The 18,925-nt window shown below is 37.1% G+C and overlaps 1 protein-coding gene across 1 annotated transcript in view; it reads left to right on the forward strand.

The window, feature by feature from the left end:
• Positions 1–18,925, forward strand: part of THADA (THADA, armadillo repeat containing) — a 284,676-nt gene that overhangs the window by 51,967 nt on the left and 213,784 nt on the right. The window contains exons 23-25 of the mRNA XM_014447808.2: positions 12,875–13,007; positions 14,949–15,062; positions 18,637–18,759. Of these exons, the coding sequence (XP_014303294.1) occupies positions 12,875–13,007; positions 14,949–15,062; positions 18,637–18,759 (370 nt within the window). The remainder of the gene's footprint in view (positions 1–12,874; positions 13,008–14,948; positions 15,063–18,636; positions 18,760–18,925) is intronic.

The raw sequence follows: 18,925 nt of genomic DNA on the forward strand, positions 1-18,925 counted from the left end.
ATAATTTCATTCATTCATATACTAGATTTCCTCCAAATAGCGTCTGAGGAAACCTTAAATTACTTAATGACTAAGTGTTCATGGCAAGTGTTCTCTAAATAAGAGGTAGTATTTTCCAGGAAAACATTTCCATTGCCTGGAAACGTTTTGAAATGAAGAGTTCTGCCAGCCTTGTACCCTCAGCAAACATTTTATTTTGGGCTGTTAGATTATCCTTGAATATTTTTGACACATTTTTTTTTCACACTCCTGGTAAAAACATTTATAAAACATTTTGGCAGTTATGGGCTGCACAGAATATCTTTAAATGATATGCTAAAATATGTTCCTGACTTTAAACTACTGATCTTGAAAATATTTTATTACCTTTTCAACTTATTCTTTCCACTGTAGACATGACTTAGGAATATTTTTTTTCTCACAACACAACATACTTTCCTCTCTTAAAAACAATTAGTAAGTATATATTGAACACTAGTTGTATGCCTAGTACTGTGCGTGGTTTGGAGGATATAATACTTCTTTATAAGACAAGGTTCCTTTTCTCAAAGAGCTTATGGTTTAATTTGTGAAATAAGCAGGATGAAATTCAAAATACTTAACAAATAGTATTTCTTGGGCACTGACTGCTCAGAACAGACATTGGTATAAGCATCCAAAATCGCTGTATGTACGGGTGTGTGTTAGCTGAATACCAACCTCGAAAGTGATACCAAGATAAACAATCTAATGTAATTATCAATACTGGTGTGAAATTTACAAATTCTGTAGGAATATCAGAGAGAGAAAGTAACGGGGATAGGCTGGTAGGGCTTAATGGAAGAGGTGGGATTTGTGCTAATGGATAAGTAAGGATTAAGTAGATAGGAGGAGAAAGGAAGAAACTTTGTGAGCAAATGTTCAGAAGCTATAATCAGCATGGTATATTTTTAGGTGAATAAATAAGCCAATCTTATTGTAATGGTGATGGTGGTGGAGTTTACTAGGCAATATCATACAGTTGGATAGATTGAAGCCAAATTATGGATATCTAGAAAGTAGGTGTGCTATAATAGGGATGGAGAGAGATATTGAATATTTTTAAATCTGAAACAGATAGTCGAAGGGATGCATTGTAGAATAGAGAAATAGCAGTAATGTATGACACAAGCTTAGTTGTGTTTATATTCATTCCATTTATTGGCAATGAAATTGTATGAAAGCTTCATCTCTATAGTAAAGAAAAGAGTATTTGCTCTATTAACATATCTCCCTGACATTTTTTTTTTTATCCTTACCTGAGGATATTTGTTTCATTGATTTCTAGAGAGTGGAAGGGAAGGAGTAGAGAGAGATGTAAGGGAGGAAGGAGGGGGAGACATAAGGGGGGAAGAGAGAGAGAAAGAGAGAAATATCTACGTGAGAGACACACATTGATTGGTTTCCTCTTGCGCACACCCCTACAGGGGCTGGGGAACCTGCAACCATATGTGCCCTTGACAGGAATTGAACCCATTACCCTTCAGTCTTCAGCCGATGCTCTAACCACTGAGAAAACCAGCCAGGGCTCTCTCTCTGACTTTCGTTGTATAGATCAAATAAAATAGATATTTATGAAGATCCTTTTGCATTGTAAAATGTTCTATAAATGTACACCATTATGAGGTTGTGTTGGTTGTGGTGTTCCTGTGTAAAGTTTTTTGTTGGAAGTCTTAGGTCATATGGATTGTAATGATAGATTGTAGTGAGGAGAACCTGGAATCAGTTGAAACAATCTAGCTTTGAGCTGATGAGAGCTCCTCTGTGATGGTGGCTCTGGCAGTGGAGGTAAAGAAGTGGCATCTCAGTTAACCTTCAGCCCCACACAGTAATAGCTCTCCATATGATGTATTGACTGCTTAGAAGGAGAGCTGTGGACATTGTTTTATATTTCATAATGATTTGATATGTCAGGAATTAAGGAGTTTCAACTGGGTGATTCTTCTCAGGGTATTTACCGAGTTCAGTTGATGGCATTCAGTTGGCAAATGAGCTGATCAGGAGCATCCAAGACAGCTTTATTCACATTTCTGGCCATAGCATCCAACATTGCTATATGTGCGGGTGTGTGTTAGCTGAATACCAACCTGGAATGTGAGACCAGCACATTTAAACAAGATAAGAAGATTGGTGGGATAGAAAATTGGGCCTAGTTGAGACTACATGTGGCTTCTCAGCATGGCAGTCTTAGGGTAGTTGAAATTCCCATAGGGCAGCTTACACCCCCCCCCCCCCCGCCCAGAGAGAGTATGCCAAGAGAATCAGGCAGAAGTTGAATGGTCTATTCTGACTTAGCCTCGGAAGTCTGACGGCATTGCTTCAGTCACATTCTTTCGGTAATAAGTGAGTTTTAAGTTCAGTCCAAATTCAAGGGGAGAGGAATTAGACTCAAACGGGCCGGATCCGGCAAGATCATACTGTAGAAATGCACGTGGGGTAAGAGATAGTGTAGTGGCCATCTTTGTAAATGCAGACTGCTACATGAACCACTGAACGTGAGTGATGGAGTTTCCCAGGCAGTCCACACTTGTTCCTGTACTTTAATTCTTGGTGACCAGAAAGGTGGATTTGATATTAACAAAGGTAAGGAAACTGAAAAAGAATTAGTTTAATAAAAATGAATAAATTCGTATGTGTTGAATATGAGATTATAATGGCTTATGGTGGTGGAAATATTTGTCAGAACTTGGAGATAGGGAATTAGTTTTGGTTATGTAACAGAAACAGAGATGTAGATTTAGGAATTGTCACCATAAACATCATAGTTAATAGGGGAGGGTGTATAAGGAAAGGAATAGAGGACCAAGGACAGAGACTTTTGGGCAAGTATACTTTTTGGTTGAATGGTACAGATGAAGGCATTCCAAATATGGAATGGGGAGACTAGGCAAGGCCCAGGGCCTGGTATCTCAGCCATTCCTCATGGTTGTCAATACTGGATTTTAACCAACTGTTGTGAGTTCTCAACTGTTGCTTCCAAACCAAGTGGTTCTTGATCCCTCTGGAGACAGTTCAGGTCTGCTGAACAGAATGTTTTGCAGAGAACATCTTTACAGTATGTGTGGCTTCCTTTTGTTTGGTTATTATTTTTTAAAGGAAATGTGTTTCTTTTGGATCCTTTGAAAGCTTTTTATAAGCTCTTAACTTAAGAAAAAGTTATTTAGGCATACAACATTTAAAACATTTGCAACATTTATTGCAAATCCACTGAGATGGAGGCCAACTGCTGGTCACCTCTTGAAATCCAGCTGTGTTAAGGAAGGAAGCACTTAAAGAGATTAATGGATAAATAACTGAAGAGTTAAACATGAGCCACATTGTTTGAATTGGATTATTCAAAATGTCATCAAATGTAAACTGACTTTACTACTAAACAATCTGTTAAACAGTTCACTATTGAACTAATTAACTATTCACTATTAAATAATCGTCTACAAATAAGTAGGAATGGGAAGCACTTCTTTTTTTTCTGGAAATTTTTTTGAAAGCAGTACTTGCACACACACACACACACACACACACACTATATATATATATATATATATATATATATATATATATATAGTTAATTTTCTAGAATCTGATTTTCTTACATGGTGCTTTCTATTTAGCATTTGGTAAAATATTCATATTCTCTTTTAAAAAACATAATTACCAGCCTAAACATTTGATTGGAGTGGTTAAATGCATTAAAATCATAACTCTAAAATCAAGTTTCTGATGAAATTTATACTTGCTTGTTTATTCTCTCTGTGACCTTAGTATTTTAAGTTGTTTTTTTAAATGAAAACGAACAGAATCCTAAACTGGGGTGGTAAGCTGGGGAATCTAGTGTTCATTTGTCTAACCATATATTAAAAGCTTAATTTTACGGGGACTAAATTACTGACTGCAAGTCTAAATCTAATAGGGAGATTTGTGAATACTTGATATTGTCGTACTCTTCATATATATGAGTTGCTCTACTAATTGAAATGTAGTTTAACCTACAAATATTTACTGCAGTAATTACAATCATTTTCACATTATTGGCTTGAAAAAATGAACTGCTGACATTTAGCGGTTTTTGTCATAAAAATGCTAGTGCTGACTCATGGTTGTCAACAATTATGGTGGACAGTGGTAATTTAAATATGTGTTGAAACTTTCCTCAGTTAATTATAGCTACTACAATTCAAATAAATCCAACAGAAAACATCTTACAAACAATTGAAATGTAATAACGAAAAAAAATTTCGTTATTGGAGAATGAAAGACCAAGTCTCTAAAGAATATGCAATTGAGTAAGAAATAAATGTAGAATTTAATGTATAAGATTTGGGGAAAAAGTCATTCAACTCTAAATGAATATACCATCTTGTCTAAACCTTTATTCTTCTCATCTCCTTTGGCAAATGTGTTTAAATAAGACACTTTTTATTCCTGAATGTCCTATGAATTTTATTTGTAATATTAATTAAATAAAGAATAATTAAATGATGAGTTACTCTGAGAAGCCATATTAATTCTTTAGATAGAAAATTCTTTAAATTTTTTTCACTTCTATAGTGGATGAAAAGGATTAGGAGAAAACTGGTATGTCTTAATGTTTAAATTCTAAATCTTTGTGTTTTTGGTTTGTGACCCCTGAATTTGTGTTTTTAAGCCCACTCCATAATTGAGTGAGATATTACCTTCTTTCTGGAACTTTAAATACTCATTTTTAAAGTTCTCATAGTAATACTAAGTCATTTAGACACAATAAAAAAGGAATCTTATTTTTAATAAGTGACCTCTATCTCAGCTTTGTTAGTAAAGTCCCAGAGTTTTTAATATTAATTTTTTTCTACTTGATCTCAAGGCATGGTTATATTAAATATTAAGAGAATCAATAATCTGGTACATTCTTCTAACCACTTTTAAAAAATATATACATATTTTTAATTGATTTCAGAGAGGAAGGGAGAGGGAGAGAGAGGTAGAAATATCAATGATGAGAGAGAATCATTGACTGGCTGCCTACTGCATGCCCCTTTCTGTGGATCGAGCCCGCAACCCGGGCATGTGCCCTGACTGGGAATCGAACTGTGACCTCCTGGTTCATAGATGATACTCAACCACTGAACCACACTGGCATGGCCTAACCACCTCTTTTAATCTACCATATTTTGCTCTTCCCTCCATGGCCTAGTGATTGGTAATTCCATTTAGATTTGGTCATCGTTATTGCCTGTGCCTGTAGCCAAGGCTCCAAAATACCCCCCTGATGTTTTAGCCTGTAGTAAACCTCAACAGTACTCAATATGAGGGAGGTAAAGATGGCTTTTGTTGATATGTAACTTTCTCATTGGATCTCATTTGGGCAAATCATTTTTCAGGTGTAGAATTTCTTCATGCTTCAGGGTTCTCTTTAAAATGTGTGTGCACAGGCACACAACTTTCCTGCACATCTGTCACTGTTTATTTTAAGTGAAATAATAAACTTGGGCTTTTAAATAATAAACATAATACTTGACTAAAGAATGAATGGAGTGGAGAATTGAGCTTATGAAATAATTGGAGATTGGAAAAATCTCTAAGTTAGGAAAAATAATATACCCAACGAGTTTTAGGAAATGAAGGTAACATTTCTCAATTACTAATAGTGATATAACTAATCAGAACTCAACAAAAAGTAGCTCTGTGTTACCATACTTAGGTGAATGGATGAAGCCATTCGAAAACCACTTTGTAGTCAGGGAACCTGATTTATTGGCACAAAATAGTCTAATGACCAATTAGTTGGGTATACAGAATATGTAATTTGATTTTGGTCTGTGGTTTTATGCTTATCTTAGGAATACTTATCCACTATGAGTGAGATAGCTTTGTGGATAGAAATCGGACTAATCTGCTTATGGAACAATAATTTGCTCTAGTGATCTGCTCAAGACAGTACAAAGGCCTAAACCCCAGCCTGGCCTGGCCTGTTCATTCCTGTTGCTTTTAGTAGGGACTCAGGTCATAGCACTTAGCAAAGAGAGGAAAAAAACCCTCAACAAAACCCTCTGCCTGTTTTCTATCAGCACCCCTGCCCCCCTGTTATTTTAAATTTCTACTTAAAAAAAATGTAAGTTTATTTTTTAAAAATTTATCTTTATTGTTTAAAGTATTACAGATGTCCCCTTTGCTGTTCCTCCCTCCGCCCCCATTGATCCCCTCCACCTCGCACCAGCCCCTCCCAGACCTTCAGCACACTATTGCCTGTGTCCATGGGCTATGCATATATGCAAATAAGTTTTGTCTGTGTTGAACAAGAAAACCAGAGTGGTCTGATTCCTCCCACCCCCACTCTTAACCACATCTCCCTTGGAGTATAGAGAAAAGAATATTGAGATATAAATTAGACCTGAGTTCCATCTACCAACTCTTTTGACGCTAGGAGAGCCATTTATCCCCTCTGGCCTGCTGTATCCTCTGATAAAGTAAAGGGTTCAGCTTTCCAAGTCTACTTTCAGCTTATCCTTCTGCTCATTCATTATACAATGCTGCTTTCTAGTTTTGTTTTGTGTTTTTTTTTGATTTGGGGAGTCTGGGGATTTTGGGTATGAAAGATTGAGGGAAGTTGGATACATTTTTTAGTAAACTTCCCTTAGGACTGGTAAACTAATCTCTTAGGAGTATTTTGTGGATTAATAACATTTAGTGAGAGTTGTTTATGAAGAACCTTGAATCCCTTGTAAGAAAGTTACAGTTTTTATGATGTACTCAGAGACTGAAGACACTGCATATTTTGTATTAATTTGACATGGGAGTGAAATAAAACAAAGGAGCCTTCAGACAAAGAGGATGTCTGCTCTTTCAGTGGAGAGGCACTCACAAAAGCAGGGTTGGAATTCCCCACGGCTGTGCTTGGTGACTGCATAGAGTTGGCACAAAGAACCAAGTCCTGCGTTACTCAGTAACCTTTCCCTTTTCCTTGCCGACACCTGGATTGTGTGATCAGGAACCAAAACCAACAACTAGAGTTTTTTGCATTGTTCTGGAGAACGTTGTCTGCTTTCATTTTTACCTCTGAATTCCTTCATTATCATAAACACCGGCAACTCTGGAGTTTTGAAATCACTTCCTTATAACGTAAGTTTTCCTTGCTGGGGTGTAAACAGAACTTCATTGACTAGTCACAACTCTAGGTTAGGCTATTGTGTTTTTATAGGCACAGTGACTTTACCATTGTGAAGCCTTCAAGTTCTAGCCTTCCTTTTTTACACCTGGTTTTGCAATCGCCCTAACAGAAGGCACAGAGAATGCACAGCAGCTGGCACCAACGCTAGCTGGCCCTTATTTAATAACTCAACAAAATATTTCTTCTACTTCTATTGTGTGCCAGAGGCAGTGTTAGAAGCACCCTGTTTGGCCACTGAGAGAATGATGTGGTAGGTGAGAGTTGCTGTGACCCTTGAGAGAATTTTTAAGGTCTATATTTGAAACTTTAACTCTGTAGACCTAAGAGAATCATATGAAGGAAGACCTGAACAAGGGCTAAGGCTTGTGGGGGGCCATGATGAGGTGTTTTGGGGACATTCTCATGAGGAGCTTTGGGTACTTATAGAATTTAGTGTCATTGCTTTCTCTGTTTGTTATAGTAACCCAGGTAATAATATCTCATTGAATTTCAAAGCATTTTAATAATAGTTTTTATTTTCATTATTAGGCACTGAGAAATCAAGTGATTCGTCTGCAGCCACATAACATGTTTTTCAGTGTCCTCTATTTTCATCTCTATGAAGGAATAAAACTCTTACATCTATGTTTGTATATCAGACCAATACTATTCCCCCTTGATTGCGTGTGTATCATTTACTTCGATATGTGATATGAGGTGTTTTAGGACTCTAAGTGTGCTATTCTGAATAACCAGGCTGAGAATTTATTATTTTATAAAGTATTGTTTATAGCTGTGTTCGTTCAAATAGTGATGGCGATGACTGATGACCCTCAGCTTGAGTAAACACATCATTTACTTTATATCAAGACTAGAGGCTTGGTGCACGAATTCATGCCCAGGTGGGGTCCAGCTGGCCCACCCTGATCAGGATTGATCGGGGCTGGGCCAGCTAGGAGGAGGGCACACGGAGGTTGGCTGCCAGTCCCGCCCCCAATCGGGCTGGTTGGCCGGCTGCAGTGCATGTCATAGTGACCGGTCATTCTGGTTGTTCCAGTCGTTCGGTCACTTGGCTCTTATATATATATATATATATAGATAGATAGATAGATAGATAGATAGATAGATAGATAGATAGATAGATAGATATAGATAGATAGATAGATAGATTTGGGACATATTCTGGTTTTGTCCCAAAACAAACTCTCTCTCTCTTGCATTATTTATTACTATTTTAATGATTAACAAGTGAAAAATAAGGTAGGAGAAATAAGGGACCTTGGTAAGGTAAAAGTTTATTAACAATCAATCAGTCGATAAAAAGCTTTGTTTTTATTGATATTTATTTTTCTCGACCAAATAACTTATTTATTTCAATGAATTTTCATTTGGAGTTGCTCTTAAACCTGATAAAATGAAGGTCTGTTTATGGGAAAGGGGAAAGATTTTCTTCCTTCTTGTGCTTGCTAAAAGCCTTTAGTGATAACAGCTTGGTAAATTAATTATTATTTAGGAAATGAAGATATTGACAGATTGAACTTATATATAACTAGTTTCCTGGCAAATGAGTCTCGGTGATTTTTCTGGGAATTTTGCTTCATATTTTGGCTTTAAATGTACTTCATGTTTAATATATATTAGTTGCTTTTTGTTTGCAGGTGAAATAATTTGTGTAGGCCAGTGGTGAGTCATTTAGTTAATGTAAGAAAACAGTTTATTAACAGTAAGTAAGGTCTCCAGTTGCCTAAGGGAGTTGGAGTACCTCCAAAATGAATGAGACACAGTTCATCTCAGTCGGTTACAAGTAGGTTATCTGCTGCATGGATTTTCTTTAGGATATCTGAATTCTTCAGCTAGCTTTCCATCCAGATCACCCAGTTTATATAAAATCTACTTTAATACCCATCCTGATGGTAGATATTCAGGGATTGAAATCAAACTGAAATGTAACATAAACATGATTAGGAAAGTGTTTTCTTTCTTAAAAACACGATATTCTAGTAATACATTCAAAAGCCAAAAAAAACATGCTTTCTGGATTATGTATAATTTGAGATTTTTATTCGACTGCTCCCTTCCTAAAGCAGAGTGTAGTGCCAAGCAACTCCTAGGTACCTAATAGAGCTGGTTTTCTAAATGAATGGGTTAAATCTACTGACGGAAATAATGGAAAGTTGATAGTATTTGTATCATGAACCAGATTAAGCCTGATGTGTGACTGAGCATTTAGGGCAGGCACCTTGGAGTAATGCCTTTTTATGAGGCAAGGACTTTGGTGTCCATCTACATTTTAATTCTCCGTCTGCCATTTATTAGCTATATAACCTTGGGCAAATTATTTAATTCTCTCTCTCCCTCTCTGTTTCCGTCCCTCCCTCCTTCTCTCCCTCCACCTCCCCCTTTTTAAACTGGATTTTAAAAAGCAGTAGGAAAGATTTGAACATATTCATAAGTATAGTAAACACTTTAATCAACAGTTGTCTATCTGGAGAAAGCATTCTAGGCAGAGAGAAAGTCAGGTGCAAAAGTTGAGAGGCATGGACTGAGGGTATTTAAGGAACAGCAAGTAAACGATTTGTGACTGGGGTAGAGTAAGAAAGGGAAAGACTGTAGAAGGTAAGATCAGAAAGCCAATGAGGACTAGACAGTATAAGACACAGTAAGGACTTTGGCTTTCATCTGAGTAAAATGGGGAGCCATTGGGTTTGTGAACAGAGGAGTGTCATGACCTGGCCTTTTAAAAGGATTATTTTGACTTCTGTGTTGAGAATAGTAAAAGCAGAAAGACCAGTTAGGAGGTTACAATATTATTGTAATTCTAGAAAGAGATAGTGATGGCTCGGAGATTGGTGGTGATAGTAAAAAATGATCTGAATCTGGATATAATTTGAAGGTATAACAGGATATGTTGACAGATTTGGTATTTGAGAGAAAGGGGGACTCCAACATTTTTTGCCTAAGGTGTATTATTCATAGATTAGGATGGAGAAGGCTGTGGGTAGAATAGGTTTTGGAGAAAGATGAGTTTAGTTTGGGGCATGTTAAATTTGAGATGTCTGGTAGACACCATATTGAGATTGCTTTGGGTTTACTTAATTTTCCTAAAGTATGTCCTTTAGAATTTCTTTTCATGTTGGTCTCTGGGAGGCAGACTTACATACACATACATACACACACATATATATTTTGTATTTTTGTTTTTCTGTGTACTATTTTGGATGCATTTTCCAGAAAACTATCTTTTAAGTTATTCTCTAGAATTCATTTTATCTGTTATTTTTTTGAAAGTATATTTTCATTTCCAATATTTCCAGAATCTTTATTTTCATATGGGCTTGTTCTTCAGTACTGTGTGTTTTGGATAATTTCTTGCTCTTTTAAAATAGAAGTTATCCCTTCATTTATTTATTGAATATTCTAAAGTTATTTTAAGGAATATCTATTGTTGGGCCAGATAATATCTCTTATCTTGTATATGGCTGGGGGACCAGGACTGGCCTGGGAGAGATGCAGAACCAGGAATCAAGGGAATCATAGAAATAAAATCCAACACGGAGTCCAAATTGGAAACCAGTCAACTGAGGTATTCTGTAGAAAAGCTGATATGATCCAGGGGAATTACAAAGCAGAACAAGAAGGTCTGGACTGGATGATAGAAGTTGGTGCCTTGAGCATTTCCCAGAGTTCCTGAGGTTCCTGGATCCTTGGCAGTGGGCAGAGAGGGCTCTGTGGAGGGCACTTTGCCAGCCTTGACCTTGGTGAACATTCTTCTGGCATTTGTTTTCAAATTCCCCAATTTAACAAGGAGCATTAAGTCTTGGTATGCAACACTCAAGGGAATGGATAGGGCTGGTCAACTGTTTATAGTTACAATAACCCAGAATCCAAATTAGGGAATTGCCTCTATGCCTTTACATAAAGTATTTCCTCAGTCATCTCATCTCCTACTTCCTTAACCCCACATATGTGGGCCTTCTACCATTCTGCCTACACATCCTTCAAAGTCCAGCACAAATTCTGCCCCTTCAATGGCACTGTACTGACCCCTTGTACACCTTGTGCCTAGTAGTTGCTCTAAGTATATTGAAGCTTCAAGAAAGGAAAGGTCCTTGTGAAATGCAATATTTGGAGATAAGTGTGGAGACTATAAGCAAATGCTGAGTTGGAAATATGGAGGGGGAGTGGAGATGGAGACCAGTAAAGTAAACAACTTTACTAGAACAAAAGATCTGTGTAGAAATTTGGAAAAACTTTTAAGGTTAGATTCAACTAGAAGGGTGTGGGCCAGGTCATAGGCAACCTTTCAAGCTGGAAGATTTGATCAAGATGGAACGTGAGTTAGATTAAGATTTGTTAACAGTCAAGAGCCATTGTAAGTTCAGGGAAGGAAGGATGTTTCATGGTGAGATGGCTTACTCTGATCCCAGACCCGACTTCTCCGATTGGTTGGTTTTGGTAGAACCTCTATATGCCAGATCTGTGACAGTGTTGGGGAGTATGACTGAACTAGTATTTGTTGTACTGGTATTTTAGTGCACTTGATAAGGAAATAGGAAAATATCCCCGTCTCCTGCTTTTCCCCCTTACATGGTGAATTCCTCCAAAGGATACTTGACCCTAGACTGCAGCATTATCTATAAGCCAGTCTTACATTGCTAGTGGTCCTGTGGTGGGGAAGAAAGTGCAAGTATATGAAATCCACCTTTACTCTTAGATCAAGTAGTTTTCACTTACTTTACCTCTGTGTCTCCAACTTTTTGTGTGTGAATGGATAGATCACAAAAAGATGACTTTTGCTTTAATTCTCTTTTTTCTTTTTCTTTTCCCTGCTCAGCCATTGTGGAGTAAATTAACCCTAATATACTTAAAATGTACTTTAAATGTATTTTCTTTGAATATGTATAATCTGTATAACTATAGAACATAAATTACCATCAAATATACAGTTATGTTCTCTCTGTGGATACCGGAGTTTTGCAGTACTATAGAACATCTGTGAGAGCTTGATTAAACATCTTTAGGACATTTTGAGTGTTGGTATAAGCCTCAGTAGGAAAGCTTATTTTGCAGATAAGACACATGCTTTATATGCTTTTTAAGAATAGAATCTTCAATAGCTTCAAATCCTAAAACCCATAATAAACAGAAAAGTAGAAAGTGAGACATTTTGTAGTTTTTCTCCCTCCAAATGTAAGGATATGTATTCTTTTCTAACAGTAATAATATGTATTAACTAGAGGCCTGGCGCACGAAATCGTGCACGGGTATGGTCCCTAGGCCTAGCCTGCGATCAGGGCCATCTTCCCCAGCTGCCAGCAGCCAGCCCGCCCCCCACTGACACCCACCCCGGTTCCCCATTTGCCATCCATTGATGGGAGCCTTACGGCTGGGGGAGGGACCTAGAGGTCGGCCGTTCCCAACCGCTTGCCGGCCCCAACCCCACCGCCAGTTGCCCTCTGTGTGTGGGGCGACTGGTGGGGCAGGGGCCTTGGCCTGGCACCGCCCGCATCCCCCCCCACCCACCCCGGGTCCCCATTCGCCATCGGTGATTGGAGCCTGCCAGCCAGGGAGAGTGACTAAGAGGTGGTCAATGCACCTCATAGTGACTGGTCAAGCGGTAGTTCTGGTCGTTCTGCCTTTATGGTTGCTGGGCTTTTATTATATAGGATAGTTTGTATTTCTGACTTTTGGTACCTGATAATTCCAAATGTTCACTTTAATTATGCCGTTTAGATGCCCTCATGTGAGTCTGCAAAAGCTACCAGAACAGTGGTTACGGAATGTTTTAGAGGAGATTAAATGCAGTGATCCTTCATCTAAACTCTGTGCTACAAGGCGCAGTGCTGGAATTCCTTTCTACATACAGGTACGTATCTGCAGGACCATAGCTGTTTGTTTATTTGTCTTTTGATAATAGCATATTCTGACCTGCTTGAGGGAGTATTGCATAAGAGACATTTCTGTCTTTTCAGTACTATAGCATTTGTAGCTTTGTTTTAATGTGGGGACAGTATGTTCCTGGACAGATCTGTTCTTGGAAAAAACCCTCGAAGAGGTCAGCCTTGAAATGAACAGAGGGTGGTATAGATTTCTGCCTGTTCATTAAGTAGACTGACATCACTGTGGCACATTCATTGCTCACTTCCAGGAAGTACACGTTACCTTTTTTGAATTATAAAAACATAGTCTTTCTCTCATTTCAAGACCCTTAAGACTCTAAGGCAACCAGTTTCTTTTAAACCCTTTCATAAAATGTCCATGTATAAAATAATCTTAATAGTCACTAACATTTATAAGTACTTTTTTCACACATATTATCTCATTTAATCCTTCCTTAAGCCCTACGGAATAGGTCCTGTTATTGTCTATGTATTATAGATGAAGAAACTGGAGCTTATAAAAGTTAAGTGACTTGCCAAAGACCACAGAGGTAGGAGCAGAACTAAGACTTAAGCCCAGGCAGTCTGACTCTTGAACCCCTCTCCATATGAGAATGGGTGTCTGTGTTTTCTTTTAAACACAAATGAAAGCATATTATATACATGGTTTTGCCCCTTACTTTTTTCACTTAATATTATACCTTAAAGATTGCTCCATTACAGCTTATCCAGGTATTGCTATTGGAAATGAATATACTTTATTTCCATAATGCTGAAATTAAGAGACTATCACCTTCATGAATCCAAAGAATAAAAACCAAAGTCCTCATAGTACTAAATCAGGAGAAACTGAGTAGCTTGAAACTTTTCATTCTTGGGAGCCATAGCTACATACCTATGAAATACGGCTGTTACTTGAAGCCCTCCACAACCACTAACCTATTTTCTATCTCTGTATATTTGCCTATTCTGGACATTTCATATAAATGGAACCGTATAATGTGATTTTTTGTATCTGCTTTAACTTAGCATGTTTTCAAGGTTCATCCATGTTCTAGCATGTATCAGTACTTCATTCCTTTTTATTGTCTCAACTGATTTGATATCCTATTTTTATGTTTATTGAACATTGGCAAAATATTAACACAAAATAAATAAGCATCTCTTGAAAATTCAAATATAGGACCCCTTTGAAGTTTATAGTATTTTCTTTTGTCCTGTGGCATTCTCATGCTACAATTTGATCTCCAGATAGACTCTTGTGTGAAGAATTTAATAACTGATCAATCTCCAGGGCATTTCCAAGTTCTTAAAATAAATTTAATCTTGATGTTTGGGTTGTGTTTTTTGCATGTGTTTTCATTTATTTCAGAGAGAGAAAGGGAGAGGGAGATAGAAACATCAGTGAGGAGAGAGAATCATTGATTGGCTGCCTCCTACATGCCCCCTACTGGGGATTAAGCCCGCAAAGCTGGCATGTGCCCTCCCTGGGAATCGAACCGTGACCTCCTAGTGCATCGATCAACGCTCTACCACTGAGCCATACCAGCCAGGCTTTTTGTTTTTAAAGAAGGAGTATTTTCTTGTTGGGGAAATTTGTTACTAAAACTGACTTGCTTATTTTATCTGAAACTTGCCACCTAATTATGGTCCTAAAAGGGTTGTCAACAAGAGCCATTCTCAACCTCTTAGAATTATATAATTAACAAGCAAACTAAAAGTGACCTTTGAGATCCCATGATATCACCTTTACCCAATTTACAGTTGGAGAATCTGGGAGATAGATTAAATTACTTGCTCAAGGCCACATGGCTTAATGAATTTGCTTGATATCACATGTTTTTATAGAGGGGATTTTGCATTTTGGGATTGATTCTGGGAAGTAGCAAAATAAGAGTCTTGTTAATTTTTGCCTTATTTTTCCATAGGCATTGTTGGCATCTGAACCTAAGAAAGGCAAAATGGATTTGTTGAAAACAACAATGAAAGAGTTAATCTCTTTGGCTGGGCCTACTGATGACTCACAGAGTACAGTCCCCCAGGTAATAATAGAAGTACACAAACCCTGCTGGGAAGGCAGTGGTTTTAAATCTTTGCTGTACTTAAAAAGAAAAAAACCTATCCACTAAAGATATAGAACTCTTGAAGATAGAACAGACATTTGAAGCTTATTTTGATTTGCTTGTTTGTTTTGTTTCATTTTGGTTTTTCTGTCCACAAAGTAAATTATTGTTTTAATTGATATATATTGACCAAAATGAACTACTTTTAAACTCTTGTGAAAACATCCAACTTGGATATTTTGTGATACTATTGCATCTCAAAATTTAATAATGAATGTGCTTTCACTTTAAAATTTTACGTTGCTTGATCTACATTTTGTAACTGAGTTGGATCTTTCCCTAAAATGTAGTGTCTGACTTTTGGTATATTCGGATTTTAATTTTAGCTAATACTTAGTCCCATTATTCATGTTAAAGGTGGGTCAAGTATGTGTGTGTGTGTGAGTGTATGAAGTTGGGTTAAGTACTCCTCACAGCTCCACTCCACCCCATTCCACCATGGTAAATGCCTGCCAGATACTTCTTTTCTAGGCTTTCTCAGTAAATGCTTCATTGTAGGACATTCCTACTCAATGTGGGAGGTTTATGTTACGTCAGGGAGTAGACTGAAAGTTGCAAATGTACAATAAGTACATATGGTTTCATTAATCACCTTTCAGGAATGATAATTTTAAGATACTTTCCAATAAAATGTGAAAAATATAACTGCTTTGATTGTCCTAGACTATCACTTATGAAAATATCTAACAATAGTGGAGTTTTTCCATCCTTTTACTTTTATCCTTTATGAGTCTTTTGTTCTGAGGTGGGTCATGTTCTCTTATCCATTCAGCTACCCTATGTCTTTTGATTAGAGCAGTGATGGCGAACCTATGACACGCGTGTCAGAGGTGACACGCAAACTCATTTTTTTGCTTGATTTTTCTTTGTTAAATGGCATTTAAATATATAAAATAAATATCAAAAATATAAATCTTTGTTTTACTATGGTTGCAAATATCAAAACAATTCTATATGTGACACGGCACCAGAGTTAAGTTAGGGTTTTTCAAAATGCTGACACGCCAAGCTCAAAAGGTTCGCCATCACTGTATTAGAGCATTTAATCCATTTACATTTAAGGTTATTGATAGGTCTTTATTTATTGCCATTTTATCTTTTAAAATATATTTATTTTTATCGATTTCAGGGAGAGAGAGATAGAGACATCAATAATGAGAGAGAATCATCAATCAGTTGCCTCCCATCCCTCCTAGGGATTGAGCCTGCAACTCAGGCATGTGCCCTGACCAAGAATCAAATCATGACCTTCTGGTTCATAGGTGAACATTCAACCACTGAGCCATACCAGGCAGGCCATTTTTATTCTTTATGCCTGTGTTTCTCTCTCTATTTCTTATTATTACAGCAGTCCCTTTAACATTTCTTGCAATGCTGGTTTGGTAGTAATAAACTCTTTTAGCCTTTTTTTGTCTGGGAAACCCTTATTTCATCATCTATTTTGAATGATACCCTTGCTGGATAGAGTAGTTTGGTTTCAGATCCTTGCTTTTCATTACCTTGAATACTTCATGCCATTCCCTTCTGGCCGGTAGAGTTTCTGCTGAGAAATCAGCTGACAGCTTTGTGGGAGTTCCTTTGTAGCTAACAAATTGCTTTCTCTTGCTGCCTTTAAGATTCTCTTTGTCTGTAATTTTTGTCATTTTAATTATGATGTGTCTGGGTGTGAGCCTTTTGGGTTCTTTTTGCTTGGGACTCTCTGTGCTTCCTGAACTTGGGTGATTTTTTCCTTCACCAGGTTAGGGAAATTTTCTGCCATTATTTCTTCAAACAGGTTCTCTATTCCTTGCTCACTTTCTTCCCCTTCTGGTACTCCTATGATGCAGATATTATGTTTCATGTCCCACAGCTCTCTTAAATTGTCCTGTTTTTTTTTTTAATTGTTTTTCTTTTTGGTTCTCTGATTGAGTGATTTTTTTCTACCCTGTCTTAATTTGATCCAATCCTTGGCTTCCTCTAATATGCTGTTTATTCCTTCCGGTGTATTTTGTTGTTGTTGTTAATTCTCAACTGAGGATATTTTTCCTTATTCTTCTGAGAGGAAGGAAGGGAGACACACAGAGAGAAACATTGATGTGAGAGAGACACATCGATTAGTTGCCTCCCACATGCACCCTTACCTGGGGTTGGGGATTAAGCCTGCAACTGAGGTATGTGCCCTTGACCGGAATTGAACCTGGGACCCTTGTGTCCATGGGCTGACACTATCCATTGAGCCAAACCAGCCAGGGCCCAGTGTATTTTTGTTTTTGTTGTTAATTCTCATCTGAGGATATTTTTTCCATTGATTTTTAGAGAGAGTGGAAGGGAGGGAGGGGAAAAAAGGAGAGAGAGAGAAAGAGAGAGAAGGAGAGAGAAATATCAACATGTGATGTTAGACACATAGACCCACTGCCTCCTACATACACTTTGACCAGGGCTGGGGATGGAACCTGAAGCCCAGGCATGTGCCCTTGACCAGGAATAGAACCTGAGACCCTTTGGTGTGCGGGCCAATGCTCTAACCATTTAGCAGCACTGGCCAGGGCCAGTATATTCTTTTTTCTGCTATGTTATTTTTCATTCTAAGTGGTTGTTTTTCATAGTTTTCTATATCTTTTTTCATGCTGATGAACATCCTTATCACAGTACTCTGAACTCTATATCAGATAAATTGCTTATTTCCATTTTATTTAGCTCTTCTGGAGAATTCTCTTGTTCTTTCATTTGCAGCTTATTTCTTTATCTTGTCTGCCTGTTTGGGTTTGTTTCTATGTATTAGGGAGATCTGCTATGACTCCCAGTCTTGGTAGGGTGGCATTATGTAGTACATGACACTTAGCATATTCATGCTCAGTTTTTTTTAATACAAGCATTATTCATTTTTTTAAGTACCACTTAATGTGCATCCCATGTGTTGATATGTAGCAGTTATTTATTGCCCAGTTCTAAGTATTAAAAAATTTTTCTTTGACCAGTGTTTTAAAATGTCAGTTTTAAAAGTATTTTAAGAAAATAAATTTGCAACTTTATTCCACTGTGGTCAGAGCATAATCTATAAGATATTAATTATTTGGCATTTGTTGAGACTGTATTTGTGGTTAAGTTTGAGGTAATTTTAAAAAATGAATGTTTCGTGAAAGAGTGTGTTGTTTCTGTTAGATGTAGGATTCTACATATGTCTGTTGGATCAAGCTTTTTTTATTACATTGTTCAAATTTACTAACTTTGAAAAAGTTGATTTATCAATTATTAGGTATGTTTTATTAAAATCTGCTATTTCATTAGTGGATTGTTTCTTAAATTTAATAATTTTGTTTTGTTTTGAAGCTATGCTATTAGGTATATACACAGTTTTAAAGCTGATAGCTCCATTGATGTTTCTTTCTTTTCAGATCTAACCTATTGAACTTAATAATTATTCAAAGTGTGTATATATTTTTGGGGGGACACCCTGTATTTAGAATTACCACAGTCTTTAACCCACAACTAATTTTGAACTTATTAATTCTAGGTTCATGCTTTAAATATTCTTAGAGCCTTGTTCAGAGATACACGTCTGGGAGAAAATATTATTCCTTATGTTGCTGATGGAGCTAAGGCTGCAATTCTGGGCTTTACATCACCAGTCTGGGCAGTAAGTGCTTTTGCCATTTATTTTCACTGACTTAATTATACTCTGAGTAGGTTTTAATAAACTAACCATTCACTGAATGATAAAAATATGTACTACATTTTATCACAGAGTTTCTTCAAAGGATAAATCCTTGGATTGGGCTACATTTTCACTCTTGGTATTTTAT

The sequence above is a fragment of the Myotis lucifugus genome, unplaced genomic scaffold, assembly GCF_000147115.1.
Source record: "Myotis lucifugus unplaced genomic scaffold, Myoluc2.0 scaffold_6, whole genome shotgun sequence".
Taxonomy (NCBI): Eukaryota; Metazoa; Chordata; class Mammalia; order Chiroptera; family Vespertilionidae; genus Myotis; species Myotis lucifugus.